The sequence below is a fragment of the Mycena indigotica genome, assembly GCF_014461135.1.
Source record: "Mycena indigotica strain 171206Taipei chromosome Unknown Mind.scaff0012, whole genome shotgun sequence".
In the NCBI taxonomy this organism is placed as follows: Eukaryota; Fungi; Basidiomycota; class Agaricomycetes; order Agaricales; family Mycenaceae; genus Mycena; species Mycena indigotica.
The window spans coordinates 391484-407729 of NW_023503011.1; the positions used below are offsets into that span (position 1 = coordinate 391484).

Below are 16246 nucleotides of genomic sequence, written 5' to 3' on the forward strand. Positions count from 1 at the left end.
CAGACCAAATTCACAGTCTGACTGCGGGAGACTACACACACCTATGCATTTGTATCCCCACCCCATGTATCCACTATTCCATGGCTATGAGAATCTTGCTTGACTCCTTGTGGGCAGAACGAAATCCGCGAGATGTCATGTGACGCGCGCCGCTTGTTGTTCGTCCGCACACAGGCCGACGCGATGTTCTTTCTTTCGGAGCATAACCTACTTAACTACCACACTTGGGTGATTATATTCGACTTCCTTTCTCAACCTCACTCAACACTAAATAGTAAACGGTGGTTTATTTCGTTCTAGACGTTGACTGCTAAGACGATAAGTACTGGTCGAAGTTGCAGCGGTGAAATCAGGTTTGCGAAGGTGGAGCTAGAGACGGTGAATAATATTTGGACTTGAGGAGACAGAGGCATATCGACAAGCCACGACAGTCGAGATGCCGCGGAAACGAGCTTGCAGGAGTTTGCGAAACGCCATCACGACCCAGCTTGGTGTGCGAATTCGCCCTGGACCGCCGAGTTTTTGCAACAACGATAATTTCGCGCGGAGGACATGTTGTCGGAACGAGCGGGGGAGGAGGTTCTGAGCGGGCATGTGGCGCCTGACTCGCGGACGGTCACTGGCGTTCGGATTTCGGACACGGCGCTTGTGCTGGAACTTGAACAAGATGTTGATTGTGAAGACGATATTCCTGGTGGCCGATAGTAGTATGGCCGGAAACGAGCGAGAAGACGGTCGATTTGTGCGAAGGAAGAGCTTTAGGCAGGTGACTCACAAAATAGGACCCTTTTTCTCGTTGGCAGTTGACGACCGCCTCGACATTGAGTCTGTGAAAGCGACAAGGACAAGGACACACTCGCATCCCTTTGCGCGCGGCCGCGACTGAGCAGCGCGTCGGTTCATAGATCCCCTTTACCAATTTGAGCCTGAGATGCCGGCGCTGCTGACCCCAAGTTAGACCACCCATTGACAAGAAAGATGGAAAGACGAAAGACACAGTAGTGCAGCTTTGCCCGCCATAAACCCGCTCCGCAAATAGACACGTTCGGCGCTTGTTTCAGCGGCGGTTCATGGCAGAGGGAGAGTTGGATGAGCCACGCGGACGGTTGACCTGCGGAAAACAACGCTCGTCTAAAGGGCATACAACTCTTGGAATTTCTCGATGAAGAACGGATGTCAATGACTCGGATGACATCAGCAGTTATGTAATGGGACTGCATCTTCAACAGCTCTTCATCGCCTGGAACGTGGCAATGCGGCTTCTGGTCACACAAGACGACTCTTGCCTCTGTTATGCCAGGAGATCCAGACGACAGCGCCGAAGACCGCGCCGAAGAGGCAGGAGCAGCGAAGCTCTGGTCTGTGTATGTCGATGAAGCAGAGCGCTACGACAAATCGCTTGTCGCGAGTTGGAAGAGTGATATGGACGGCATGTTAATATTCGTGCGTCCTTTTTCTATGAGATGCGCGCCGTGGGTTAGAACATTACCAGGCCGGGCTATTCTCTGCGAGTCTAACCGCGTTCCTCATAGAGAGTTACAAGACGCTAGTCCAAGATCCCGGGGATGCGACTGTTCAACTTTTACAGCAGATACTAGCAGTGTCCTCCAGCAATTCTACGCTTGCACCCCACACTTCCGAGCCATTCAAACCGACCACCTCGTCTCTTGTCTGCAACGCGTTGTGGTTCATCAGTCTGGGATTGAGTCTTTCTTGTGCGCTCATTGCCACGTTGCTGGAGCAGTGGGCTCGCGATTTTCTGCATCGTGCCAACATGCGATCATCACCTGGACAGCGGGCGAGAATTTACTCGTATCTGTACTATGGCTTGAGACGGTTCGTCTAGGCACTGTCATCTACCAATTCTCACTCTTTTTCCAGGTTCAAAATGCACGCGGTGGTGGAAATTATACCGTCGCTACTCCATGCTGCGCTGCTATTCTTCTTTTGTGGCTTGGTTGTCTTTCTTGTCCCTGTGAACAAAATCATTGCAGCCCTTGTTGCTGGCATTCTACTCCTCGTTGTCTCCTTCTATGTGTTGCTCACCATTATGCCGTTGATCTGCTCCGATTCTCCATATCGGACACCACTTTCAAATGCAGTCTGGAGAATGTACCAGTTTTGTTCCCAGTTGTTGCACCGGGCATCCAACCCGGTGTCAATCCACATTGCTCAAACAACACTTGTCGACAACATGATTGAAGAAGCTATTACTCCATCAGACGATCGGCACAAACGCGATGTTTCTGCCCTTTTCTGGACTGTTGACTCTTTATCAGACCACAATGAACTGCAGAAATTTGTCGAGGCCATTCCGGATGCTATGTGGGGGCCATATAAGCAACACCATCGAAATGTCGCGGCAATGACTGCCTTACGTGACTCGGTAGAGGTCAACTTAGTATTCAGGATTGGTGAGCTCTGGCGTAGCTGTGATGATGGCTTGCTGTCCAATGAAGCGGCTGAGCGACGCGGAGCCGTGTGCCTGAGGGCATTCTGGGCTCTGTATACCATTCCCACTCAGTTCAAGTTCTCGAATCCATATACACTTCCTCCCATCTTGCTGCACTTTCCATGGCGCACTGGTCGGTTTACCACTTCAAGTTCGGATTCGTCGATTTACGTCTCCATGTGGGCAGTGGCAGGTTGGAGCGGCCTCGCGTGGTTGCGACAGTACCTTGACCAGTACTTGGATCCCAGTGTATGGGCTGGCTCTAGTCGTGACTTTACGCCGGTTTTACACTATTTGAGCCGATTCCATCTGTCTTCGAAGGCAGAGATAACCTGACATGCCGAAAACCTCCAAGTTTTGACGAATACCCAACAACTTGTTGCCGCTTCTCAAGAACTTTACAATTCAATTTCTTATCATATTCTACTCAACTACATCCAGACCATCGCGGTGGCGGAGTCGCCCTCATATCGCTGGGTAGACACGCTAAGGATTATCCGGCCTGCAGAGCTGCAGTCGACACGGAACTTGAATAATATTATATTGCAGCCTACTGCACAAACACTGGCAGCGATTCCTGACGTAACCGACGACAAGCTCCTCGAGGAAGTCGAGGCTGCGATGGATTTTGTTTGTCTCCAGTCTTCTCCTGGTCCTCTGTCTCACGACGCGATAATTGAGCTCTGTTATCTTTGGCGACCACAACAAGCGAGACGCATCCCCGCTGGCCTCATCAGCTATATCAAGCACCATGGCATTGAGCCAGACACACTGCTTCCGCACAATGGCTCTGCATTGGGGTACGGCCCAGTATACTTGCTTCTTCGCCGCACTGCGGTCTCCCAGTATTTCTGGCGCTGTTTCCCAGCGACCATTAATGTTACGTTTGATGAATCCGCCGCCCTCGAGGACACGCTTGCGGCGTTCTGGGTGGTCGCCGAGGCAACAACAACAACCACTCCATTTGGAGAACCCATCACGACACCATCAACCAACGAGTTCGATGCGGTTGTCCAGGCTCTGACGGTGTGCCCGGCACCGAGCGCCGCGGTGGTCTGTACCCAACCTGGGGTTACGATGCATCATCATCACTTGGGACTGACATACCACTATGCATCAAGAGCACTGGTTAGAGAAGCCATTTATTCATCAACTTGCTCTCTCGCTTAGCTTGCGCCCAGCCGAGGTATGTGATCATATCATCATCGGCCTTCTCACCATGTCAGACACACCCCGAGAAGCTCCGGAGCCGGTCCCCGACCACACCTCCGCTCGAGCAGCTACGCCACACGTGCACGCCCTCGCGGCCCCACACTCCTCCGTTGTGTAAGTGCTCCCACTCCCTTTCCTTTGCTAACGTCTCAGCCTAGTTGCCGCCCTTCTGCTGCTTTTGGCTCGACCGCGATCTTGGCGGGGTACGCCTTCGCGGCGTCGCCGCACGGCCGCATAAAGCGCTGCACCACCGCGCCAGCGCCTTCTCTGGAGTGCAAACACGAGTGACTGCACGTTGTGCGCGACGAAGCTCGGGCAGGGGCCGCGTGCACGGCGGCTCCGGCTCCAGGGCCGGGGCCGCCGGGCTCCCATTCCGCCCCCGAAATCAGGCATGCATGCCTCAGGCTGTGCCCGATATCAACATGCTCGGCAGCTTCCATGCATGCGGTCATGCTCTACGCATCCTACGGCATCCTTGGGTGGACTGGTGGGGCCGGGAGGCTCCTTGGCGGCTAGGGTGCTGTGAGTAATGCAAAAAACATTACTCACACCGGTTTCGAAACCGGTTTCGAAACACCCCCCGTTTCGAAACAGTTTCGAAACCGGCCGGCCGGGGGGGTCCGCTGACAGTCGGCGGCTCGGGACAGCGCCGGGTATCACAATCCCGAGGCACACTATGCGCCAAGCCCAACTGGAGCAGCAGTGGAGCCCCACTGCCGTGAACACCCATCTGCCCGGCCTTCCGCCAGTAAGTGCAGGTGATATTGGGAGGCATCAAGCCCTGACAGCCGGGCCCGGGCTTGCCGGAGAATCACGTGTCGGTTTCGAAACCGGGTCGGCCGGCCACGGCATTCAAAACTAACACGTGTTTCGAAACCGGTTTCAAAACCGTTTCGAAACCACAGTTACTCACAGCACCCTATTGGCGGCGGCAGACAACTCATGGGCGGGGCGGGGCGGGGCGGTCGCAGTGGGGCCTGCGACGCGCGGCCGCTCGCACTCGTGACTTTCGACGACTTCCGCGACGTGTTGCCGAGCGCCAGCATCTGCGTGCTTGCGCGCGGCGCGCCTATTTGGGGGCAGACCGTTTGGGATCAGCGGCCAGCTGCGGCGCTGCTGGCAGCCTGCTGCGTCGCTCCCGGGCCTAGAACGGTGGATCTGCCATCCTAGGGCACCATCCAGTGCTGCATGGTGTCCGATAACCAATTATTGGATGCCATGCAGCACTATAGGCTCGGATTTGACCACTGCGATTGCCCTGACCGGCGCGCCGCCGGCGTGCGCATTCCTCGAGCTCTCGGCTTGGAAATTGGTCTGGGTGGGGGGAGGATGCTCATCCTCGGACCCACCAAATCTCGCGCGGAGCTGAGCAGAGGCGGGCGACCTATGCACAATCTCTGTGCCGCCTATCAAGCCCCGATCAGAATGTGTGTCCTGCCCATACCTAGGCTTTGTGAGCTCTTGTTTTGTACACAGGGTCTATAGTGGGTTAATAAACACTTTATTCTTCACCAACAAGCCATTTATGTTCTACACAATATGATAAATATGGGTTGGTGTCAATGAGTATATACTGTCCATAGTACACACTGGCATTGTCATGTTTTGTCATTCACAAAATGTGTATCTCAATGAATTCTCCAGTATTTTGCAACTTTAATATAAGTTTCACACTTGCCTGAAGCTACTCTGTCTATTCCCAGCCTGATCTGCACCTGGAGAGGAGAATAACAGCCAAAATATCCAAATCTAATGGTGGTCTGATCAGTCAAACTGAACCAACAATCAATATAAGGACATTGGACAGTTTGTAATCAAAATACAAGACTCTCTATGTTTTCATTTTGTCCCATTTCATTCTGTAGGCCAGCCAGTGGATAAATTTCCCATTTGATGGCCTAGATCAAATGCTTCATTAATGCTGATTATGGTGACTGGGAGACAAATCCACATGCAGCAGGTGCATATCTATAGTCTGTGTGGCTGCTTGGAAAGAGCAGAGGCAAAGAGTAGGGCAATGGCAGCATGCACAAAGGCCTGCAGCCCTAGCAGGCCTGGCTGATGTGACATACAAGGCAAGAGGCTGGAGGGAACAGCACAGCCAGATAGCAATGTCAATTGACACATACCTCTAGCCCAAGTGAAAGCAGTGCAAGAGAGCAGTGGGCCAGCAACAGGGCCCCCGGGCCCGGGGGCGGCCTGCAAGCAAAGGATCACTCCGCTGATCATTTGATCGCCGAGTCAGGTCAGCCTGCTGATGTAAATGACAGCGGGGGCTGCGGAGTAAGCAACTCTTCAATCATTATTGATGGGCAGTCGCTAGAGAACTGGTTGATGCATCAAGCCCACTCTAAGGTGAGTGTTCTTGATGCATAGTGGCATTTCACTGGCAAGTGTCTACTGATTCATCATATCCCCAGGTACGCCTGGTGGTCTTACTCGTCGTCAAAAGCGTCCGCTTGTCGATCCAAATAAATGATTACGCAATGTTCTGGTCCAATCGTCGCCAGAAGCTCGGAGCTGTCGTCTCCATGATCGCCGATTTCCTCGAGGGATGCAGTATAGCGGACACCGTCGAGGCGGAGCGTTTGGTTGTGGCGCTACGCAGTGTCCTCAACATCAATTCTCAACTCGGATATCATGATTGGGAGTTTCCTCAAGCCGTGGATGAGGTCCAACAGGCTCGGTTCGCTCGCGGGTTGCTGCGGGTCGCACAGAGCTTTGAGCCGGCAGCGGGACACATGGTCGTGCGGAAGGTGCTCGAGGGCGCTGTGTTTGACCCGCCGAAGGGCATGGAGCGGTTCCACTGGATCACCGAAGCTATCGCCCAGGCCGATATGCAGCATGTGCAGTCGTTATTAGTGGCGGCCGGCCCTCACAATTAGGTTATCAAAAAGGCGTCCACTGGCAGCATATACACCAGAGCCAATGACTGCTGTAACCTCAACTGGCTCACCTGTCCAGCACTTTGGTCCTTTGCCAAGCTGTGTAATAATAATAATAATAATAATAAAGCCCATACGGCCTCAAAACTGAGTGCCGGGCAGCTCATCCACTGAGTGGGGGGGGGAACTGCACCCTCCCTCCTACGAGTGCGTCGGCCCATCAAGTCACGGTAAGTCAACAGTCTGAGAGTATCATCAGAACCCAAGCCCAAGAAACCTAGTAAAACACGGAGAGAAATAGACCGCTCATTAAAGATGAAGTAAGTACAGAGTCGGAAACCAAGACCTAGCCACCAGCACGACACTAGTCATCTTCCCCTACCGAGTCCGAATCGCTCTGCGCCACCTCATCCTCACTCGCCGGCGCCAACTCCGATACCATCGAAGGCAATTAAGAGCTGTTTCCGAAAACCTTGAGACTTGTTGTTTTTCTTTCGCGCCGGTTTTATTCGGATTTACCTTTGATGAAATGATAAGACACACCTTTTTTGGCCTTTCGACCGCGGCTATGGACGGTGCCGTCAGGCCACTGGCAGTCCTACTGCCAATGCGTTGGCTTCAGTCAGCACAGTTTGCGTCGTCATGCAGCAGTGTATGAAACAACATTTGTGCAGTATAAACCACTGCTCCCTGTGGCAGAAGGGGAATAGAAACACTCGGTCATTGGCTTGCCTTGGCCATTAGCCGCAGTCAACAACCCAAATAAGGTGCGCGCTATCAGCCATCAAAAATATCTCCGAGCAAGACATTTCACAAGAAAAAAACTTGTTAGTCTCAAGGTTTTCGGAAAAAGCTGTAAGAGCTGCCACGAGCGACACACTTGATAAATGAAGCGCGCCATACGCACTACCGAATCCCAGTCAAAAATTGCCAATACTTAAATACCTAGCTTCTTCATAAAAAAAATCAAGTCGCATAGATTTTTCGGCGCCGCGCGGACGACATAGCTGGAGATACGTAGGTAGGTAGGTAGGTGGTCGCATAGGCATATGATGGTAAAAACGTACAGTGCACAATAAAATAAATAGACTGACCCGATTTTATGCATAAGGACTTCAATTTTTTTGTTTGTATTGGGAGTTCAAGTTATTCGCGGCTCACACCACCGGCCGGGTGGGCGGCACGAGCCCCGCCAGCCTGATCATGCTCGCGGGGGCCGGCGTCGGCGGGGCGAGCGCGGGCGCGCCGAGCCGGGCAAGCGCCGCGGGCGTCGCCTCGCTCTCCTTCCGCCACGGCCGCGGCGGGGTGGAGGGCGGGGACGGCAGCCGGCGGAGCACCGAGTCGATCGACGGGTACCGTCCCCCGGACTCCTTCGAGGACGAGCGCGACGGGGTGAACATCGCGGAGAATATGCTCCCGGGGGCGGTGGACGCGGAGGACGCGAACGCCGAGTCGAGCGACGAGTTCGAGGTTGATGACGATGACGACGAGCGGGACAGCGCCGGCGTCGACGCGCCGGAGTCCGCGTCCGACCCGGAATCCGGGCCGAGCACGGCGTACGGCACATCCCGTGACGTCGGGTCGAGCACGGCCCACAGCGCCTCCTCGTCGCCAAACGACTCCGGCTCGTCATACACCACGCCGCCGAGCACAGTGGGCTGCACTCTATCAAGCAGCATCCCCTCGCCCTCCGCCTCCCACCTTCGCATCAGCGCCGCGCACCCCTCGAAGCTCGCGAGCCCCGCCAGCACCGCGACCCGCCTCGCGTTCCCCTGCGCGACCTGCGCGAGCACGCGCGGCAGGTCCGCGTCGTCTTCGGGCACGTCCGACACGTCGAGGAACGCCGCGCGCGCGGCCGCGGGCGGGAGCGGCTTCAGCGGCGCCAGGAAGGGGCGCGTCCACTTGAGGTGCCGCGGGCGCTCGTGGCCGCGCAGCGTGACCAGCAGCGTCACCCGCGGCACGTCCACGAGCAGCCCCAGCAGGTCCTCCACCGCGCCGCGCCCCGCGGGCGGCTTCCACGCGCCCTCGAGGCCGTCCAGGATCAGCAGCACCGGCCCGCGCTCCGGCTCCGGCGCCGGGTCCGGGTCCGGGTCCGCGAGCGTCGCGTCGCTGTCGGCCGACACGCCCGAATCCGTCGTCCCGCTCCTCGCCATCCCAGTCTTCCCAGCCCCCTCCCCGCCCAAAAACTTTAGGATATACTTCCTTCTCCGCCGCGCCTCCTCCAGCCCCAGCGCCTGCCCGACACACGCCACGAGCGCCTGTGCGTCCGCCGCGCCGTCGCACTCGACGAAGAAGCGGCGCGCGCCGAACATGGCCGCCACGCGCGCGTCGTGCGCCGCCGCGAGCGCGAGCGCGGTCTTCCCGATCCCCGGCGGCCCGCAGATCGCGACGCGCGCCGGGCCGGGCGGCGCCGGGGGTGTCGCAGGAGTTGCAGGTGTTGGAGGCGGGGTGGACGGGCGGGCGAGCGTCGAGGCGGTGAGCGCGCGGTAGGACCCCGGGGACCCCGGCGTGGACGGGCTCCACGTGCCCCACGGCGAGCGGGGCGCCGGGGCGGGGATGGTGATGGGGGGCGGGGCCTTGGGGTCGACGAGGGTGTCGACGAGCTGGGCGAGCTCGGCGGCGCGCCCGTGGAATATCTTGGGGGACGCGGGGAGGAGCGCGCCGGGCGGGAGGGGGGCGTCAGCGGGCACTGATCGCTTGCTCTTCCGGGAGGCTTTCTTTTCCTTGAGGATGGACACGATCTCCTCGTGTCTAGTGCGGCCCTCTTTCTTCTCGGGTGTTAGTAGATGTTATGTAGAAGAAGGACACACACCTGGATTGCGGCCATTGTCTTTGCGGCGATGATGCCGCTCTGCACGCTGAAGACGTCGAGGGCGTGTTTGAGCCCGGCGGTGCACTCTGCGATGAGCTCCGCGTCCTCCGTCGCCCTGAGCATCCGCCGCACCAGCGAGCCGCGCACCTGCGACCTCAAAAACTTGAGCAGCTTATACAGCGTGCTTTACTCCCGTCAGTCTTCCGCCCACAAGCAAAACAGGCAACGCACTCCGTAAACTGCTCCACGCTCCTCGCCATCTCCGCCGACAGCGCCCCCTGCGCATCCGCGACGATATTGATCACCGCGCCCACCAGCTCGTGCGCGCGCTCCGTCATCCGGCGGCACGCGTCCTTGTTGCTCCGCACCCGCTGCGCCGTCTCGATCACCAGCGCAGCCACCGCCGCCACCGCCTGCACGTACGGCTGGTTGCTCGCGTTCCCCAGGTCCTTCAGCAGCGTGACTGTCACGCCCCCGTAGTGCAGCGCGCGGTCCCCAGCTGTCGCTCGCCGTATCTGCATCGTCGTCGTCGTCGAAGGAAAAGGCGGAGGACCGACGATATCTGGATGCGGTGCCTGGGATGATGATCCACGTCTGTCGGACACACGTCAGACGTCAGATTGAAGTCTTGACCGTTTGGATGAGTCAGACGTACCGGCACAATCCAATCCATTGTGCGACCTCTGCATTATCTCATAGGGGAGCTTGCCCCCCCAATTCTGATATAGGGCACCTTTTCCTATAGGTGTTGTAATGTGCACAGAAATGCCCCGTGGAGATACTGTCCCATTTCGATCAAGTGTCCAGCATTTTTTTTCAAAGTTTGGGATCAAAAAATTTTCTTTTGATTTATTGCGATTTTTGGCAAGGACTTTTTTAGTCAATGTAACATGTAACACGGACAGTTGACCTAAATAGGACAGTATTAGTCATGGATTAGTCAGCCCCTGCTGCTTGTAATAATAGGGGGGCTGAGAGCCAGAATAGAACCTTTTGTGTCAATGGCTTAGTATATGTATGGTGCAGCTGGCCTAGTCACCATCAGTTTGGGACATAGATCTGATGGGCTCCCTCTGTGGGAAGAAATGAGTGGGGAGTCAAACCCTCTAACAGAAACATTCAGTTGGGCTATAGGAAGAATCCTGTTAGACACTTTATAAAAAAAATACTCAAAGAATGAAAAGTTGTTACTTTTGGAATCAGCATGCTTATATAATCACTATGCAACCAATGACATAAGCTCTACTAAAAAAGCGGAGGATTTTGCTTTGAGCAGCTTAGTCAGCTGTCACAAATTGGTTGTGATTTTGGCTGTCGGCACTATACATACACTTTTGAGGAAAATTTAATGGAAGGACTCAACCACTGGAATCTTGACACTCCAAAGGCACCTCAGCCTCACACATACAGACAATCTTTTGGGGTATTTTCAACTGGTAGATATTTACTTGGTGTGGAAGAGATAAGTTGGAAGGCTATCTGTTAGACAGCTTCATTGGTAGCCTTATCTTTAGAAGAGTCAACAGAGCTGGCCTCCGCCAATAACAACTGGACATGCTGCATATCAGCCTGGGCGGCAGCTTCTGTGATCCAGTGGTACCGCCTCCATGCCATCCGGTGGGTTAAACACAGCACCCTCAAGCACCTTCCGCACAACCATGTGTCCTATCGCTGGCTCAAAGCTCTGCACCACTCGCAGCAACCCACGAACAAAGCGAGCTTGCTGGGCCCCGTCCACAGCCAATTTCGTATCTGGACCATGATGTTGAACATTGAGGTTGAGGACATGGTGCAGTGCTACAATAAACCGTTGTGCTTTAATCACAGTTGGTATGCTGCATTCTTCAAGGAAATCAGCAATCAGGATAACAACAGCCTCAAGCCAATGGCCAGGCTGGCTGGCTAGGATCAATGCAGGCTCAATTATTCCATAGCCCCCCACCATACCACCTGCTTCCTTGGACACACAAGCCAATGCATTTAACTGCAAGCAGGACCTCTGCAGCACCTGGTGCTGGACATGCCTCCAGAGCCTGGACAACTGCGTTAAACTCCTTGGCTAACAGTATTCTGCTTGGATTAAATGTTGCTTCAGCAGCCACCCAGAATGCCACAAGCTTGTCTTCAAGGGTGAACCCGGTCCATTCATCAGATGTGATAGTTGCTGGGAAACAGCGCCAGAGATAGCGGTTAATGAATGACATGCCATTGTGAAAGAACCAGACTTCTTTGTTGTCCTTGGAAGCAGAGACTAAGGCCTTAGAGGTGAGTGGAAGCAGTGTATCTGGGGTAGTGCCATAGTGCTTCATATAGTTGATGAGGCCTGTGGGGATGCATCTTGCTTGTTGTGGTCGCCAAATGGAACAGAGCTCAGCCATGGCTCGGTGGAACATATGACCAGGAGCAGACAAGAGACCAACATTATTAATAGCAGCCTCAACTTCTCTGAGGATTTTATCATCAGATATACTAGGATCCTTTATACGAAGCCAACATCGGGGATCATTTGGGTTTGGGGGCGCCCATTGTAAGTACCACTCTTTAGGCCGAATAATCTGCTGTGTGATTGACCACTGATATGGGGCTAACTTTGTCACTGCCGTGCTCTTGACATAGTCAAGATGAATATGACGGGTAACCACATCACAGAGTTCCTGGGAAGCAGCAACAAATTGCTGTTGGGTGTTTGTCGGATCATCAAGGCTCCGATAAAGTTCGTTCATAAGTACTGGAGACAAATGGAGTTGTCCCACATAGTTGTAGACTGGCCTAAAATTTCGACTGGCCGCAGGCCCTGTGCTCAAATCCAAGAGGTACTTCCGCAGCCACACAAGGCCACTCCAAGTTGCCACTGCCCGCAGGGAGATGTCAAGTGATCCATGTGAAGTGTGAGACATATTGACAGTCTGCGGAACAGGGTTTAGAACTTGAGCAAGCAGATCTGGTGCAGTCAAGAACTGAGGCGATAGAGTGGGTATAGTATACAGTGCCCATAGGGCCTTTATACACACAGTTTTTGCGTCGTTTAGCTGCATCATTGGACAACAAGCCATCATTGCAGCTACACCGGAGCTGAACAATCTTGAAGATCAAGTTCACCTCTGTCGAGTCACGCAAGGCGGTCATTGCCAAAACGTTCTGGCGGTGCTGCTTGGATGGCCCCCATATTGCTTCTGGAATGGCCTCAACAAATGTCTGCAGCTCGTCGTTGTCCGATAAAGCATCGACAGTCCAGAGAAGGGCGGAAGAATCACGTTTGTGCCGATCATTTGAGGGCGTGATAGCGTGTTCAATCATGTTATCGATGATTGTTGTGGGGACACCGTGGATTGATGCAGACTTGGATAGTCGGTGCCACAACCGGAGACAAAACTGGTGAGTTCCCCACATTGCGTTTGAAAGTGGCGTCCGGTATGGAGAATCGAAGTGGATCAAAGGCAGAATCGTAAGCAACACATAGAAGGAGACAACGAGGAACAAGATGCCGGCGACCAGGGCTGCGATGATTTTGTTCACGGGGACAAGAAAGACAGCCAAGCCGCAGAAGAAGAAGAGTAGCGCAGCATGGAGTAGGGATGGTATAACTTCCACCACCGTGTGCATTTTGAACCTAGCAAAAAAGAGTAAGCCTTGTTCGACAAGAGGCCTGAGACGAACCGTCTCAAGCCATAGTACAGATACGAATAAATTCTGGCCCGGATAACAGGCGACGACCGCATGTTTGCACGATGCAAAAAATCGCGAGCCCATTGTTCCAGCAACGTTGCAACAAGAGCACATGAAAGACTCAATCCCAAACTAATGAACCACAACGCATTGCACACGAGGGACGACGTCGTCGGTTTGAATCGCTCGGGAGTGAGGGGTGTCAGTGTAGAATTGCCGGAGGACACCGCTAGTATCTGCTGTAGAAGCTGCACTGTCGCGTCGCCAGGATCTTGCATCAGCGTCTTGTAGCTCTCTATGAGGAACGCAGTCAGACTCGCGGAGAATAACCCGGCCTGGTGATGTTTAAGCCCACGGCGCGCATGTATGGGAAAAGGACGCACAAATATCAACATGCCCTCCATATCGCTCTTCCAGCTTGCAACGAGCGACTTGTCGTAGCGCTCTGCTTCATCGACATACACAGACCAGAGTTTCGCTGCTCCTGCTTCTTCAGCGCGGTCTTCGGTGCTGGAGTATTCAGGGATGTTATCTGCGGGCATGGGAGAGGCAAGCGTCGTAGTGTGTGAACAGAAGCCGCATGGCCATCTTGCAAGCTGTGGGGAGCTGTTGAGAATAAGGTGCTGAGTTCATCACCAGTTTTTCAACTCCTACTGAGACCTCGAGAGAATTAAAAAGTTATAGACGAGTACTTAACTTCGATGTTGAGGATGAAGTCCCGTTGAATGCTGACGTCATCATCCGTTCTTCGCCTTCAAGTTCTACAAGAAATTCAACGAGTTGTCTGCCCTTGAGACGAGAGTGTTGTTTTCCGCAGGTCAACCGTCCGCGTGGCTCATCCAACTCCTTCGCGACGCAAGTCCGTCTCCCACTGCCATGAACCGCCGCTGAAACAAGCGCCGAACGTGTCTACTAATTTGCGGAGCGGGTTTATGGTGGTCGATCTTTCCACCTTTCAAGTTCTTGAGCGCTCTGACTTGGTTCGAGGCTCAACACAAGCACCGGCTTTTGTGCTTGGTCGATAAATACTCGATATGACCTATGCCACAAACACCTGTTAATCCCAGATATCCTCACATATTAGAAGGCTCAACCCATCTGGTCGAGCCTTCTAACATGAAGAGAAGAGTGTCTGGGCCTATGCTATGATATTTGCTCAGATAATTCCCCAATAATTCTGAGACTTATAATTAGAATATTTTTTTATGTATACAACAGGTGTGGTGATGAATCAACATAATCTGATGTCATCGATGCTGTTTCCATATATGGTAACTTTTCCCAACGGATACAAGTCAATATCTAAGATCAGATATGAATAATTTTAAACAATTTTGATGTGGTAAGACTCGGAAAACAAGATGTGACACTGATATGTGACATCAAAGGGTTTGTTATACTCATTGATGTGATACTATACATATTGATGATCAAACATTGGTCCCAGCTCCAGACATGCTGTTACACAATATTATATAAGGTCACAGGTGTGACATATCTCCCAAAAGGGAAATTTCCGCCTGTTTGACTGTACAATTATCAGAGAATGTCACACATCGTCACAAAATCAAAGTTGTGTATTTTGAATATACAAACAACTTTCATTAAGTGACCTACAGTGACAGCTCAATAAATGTGTTAGCACTGACCCATCACTAGCTTATATCTAACTTATGAGCCTCTATCTCCATAGCTGCTTGAGCTACCAGCATGAATGATGTACTAGAAGGAAGGGTCTCAAAGGTCCTATTAATTGATAACATATTTTGATTATTATCATCTAATATAATTATCATATTGACCATTCAGTCATAAAAAAGAGAATATCTAGTACTTAAAAATGTAAAGTGCCTAAGTTGTGACTTCGGCTGCTCTAACATGAGGCTCTGGTATGTATCCTCTTATCTCCTAGTGAATAGGGCACTCAGGATGCAATGCATTCACTCATCAGTGGCCTCTGATCTCCATCACCTTTGAGAGATGAGCACAGATCTCCACCTATCCTTAGTAGATAAAGTTGGAAGGGAGTTCATTTGAAAGGTATACCATCCTACTATCCCTGAGACCTATCAGTGATATTTTTTGTCACCATTGCCTTCATCTATTCACTGTCAAGCATGCCTGAATACTAAATTGAGCAGTATTTTGCTGATATCCTGGGACTACATGCATGGAATCTCATGATCTAAGTTGAGATGATATCATGGCATAGTCTAGCACACCTCCACTCATTTCCTACTATAGAGCAAGTGTTAGAGCTAGTCAATCCCTAAAGACCTTAGGTGCTATATAACCCAGGATAGAGATATGCTAGAGGAGTGAGGGCATCAGTTTCTAGGAGGTGAACAATGCCCCTACCAATGTATATACCTAGATTCCCCAGACTTGCACAGGTCATGCTATGGTGAGCTCATCATTATTGGGATAGATAACACTGATAATGGTACTGTGAGAGATCCAGCATAGCTATGAGGTTGATTCAAGTGCTAGACAGGCTTATTTGAAAGTCTATACCATCCTACATTCAAGTCTCGGATCATACTTGAAATTATGAAATTATTTTCTGACCAGTTGTAATAGCGAAGGCACTCTCTTTTGCTCTATGGGTACCTACCCTCTCTTCAGCTACCTTTAGTGACACATGGCAGAACCATGACTGATTATGGTTCAGGGTTGTAGTAGACATCCAAATATCCTCATACACCCACCTCAAGGTCCCACACTCAGTCTATAGACCTCACTATTCATGTAAACCAGTACTGCATGCACATGTCTTGGAATGTTCACCCCAATTCATCCTCCAAGAATATACAGAAATCAATCCAAGTATGCTGGTAGGCGTATACACCTCATTTGCCAAGTTTGACATATTTGATCCATAATCAACCACCAGATTATAGCTGTATTGCCAATATGATGTGCAGTCCTATTTATCATTATAATAGAGAATAACAGGATCTTCCATGCATATATGTAGTATGAGAAATCTAATTTTATAAGGCCCCTCTGTATGCTTCCTACCCTGATTCCACTCGAGACCCCTTAGTTCTGACTGAGTTATTGGGAAATTTGTGGTATAGGATATATGTTATATATATAAAGGTAGACCTGATACTTAAAGCTATAGGGAGCAGTCATGTCAATGGCGACATATATTAGACCAGGTTGCAACTTGAATCATGCTTATCCACAAAGTTTCCAGTGAGATATCAAGTGATC

The 16246-nt window shown here is 52.3% G+C and overlaps 2 protein-coding genes across 2 annotated transcripts; one reads left to right on the top strand and one right to left on the bottom strand.

Moving 5' to 3' along the window:
• Positions 1–1224: 1224 nt before the first annotated feature.
• Positions 1225–3952, top strand: MIND_01219700 (uncharacterized protein; the record flags this gene model as incomplete). The annotated part of the gene is made up of 7 exons (XM_037368701.1): positions 1225–1443; positions 1493–1836; positions 1882–2701; positions 2894–3478; positions 3623–3638; positions 3694–3778; positions 3823–3952. Exons 1-7 carry the CDS (start codon positions 1294–1296, stop codon positions 3950–3952), a joined length of 2130 nt encoding a protein of 709 aa, XP_037214669.1. The 5' UTR covers positions 1225–1293.
• A 3754-nt stretch (positions 3953–7706) lies between these two features.
• Positions 7707–9882, bottom strand: MIND_01219800 (uncharacterized protein; the record flags this gene model as incomplete). Its single annotated transcript, XM_037368702.1, has 3 exons — positions 7707–9317; positions 9362–9545; positions 9593–9882. 3 exons carry the CDS (start codon positions 9880–9882, stop codon positions 7707–7709), a joined length of 2085 nt encoding a protein of 694 aa, XP_037214670.1.
• Between the last annotated feature and the right edge of the window lie 6364 nt (positions 9883–16246).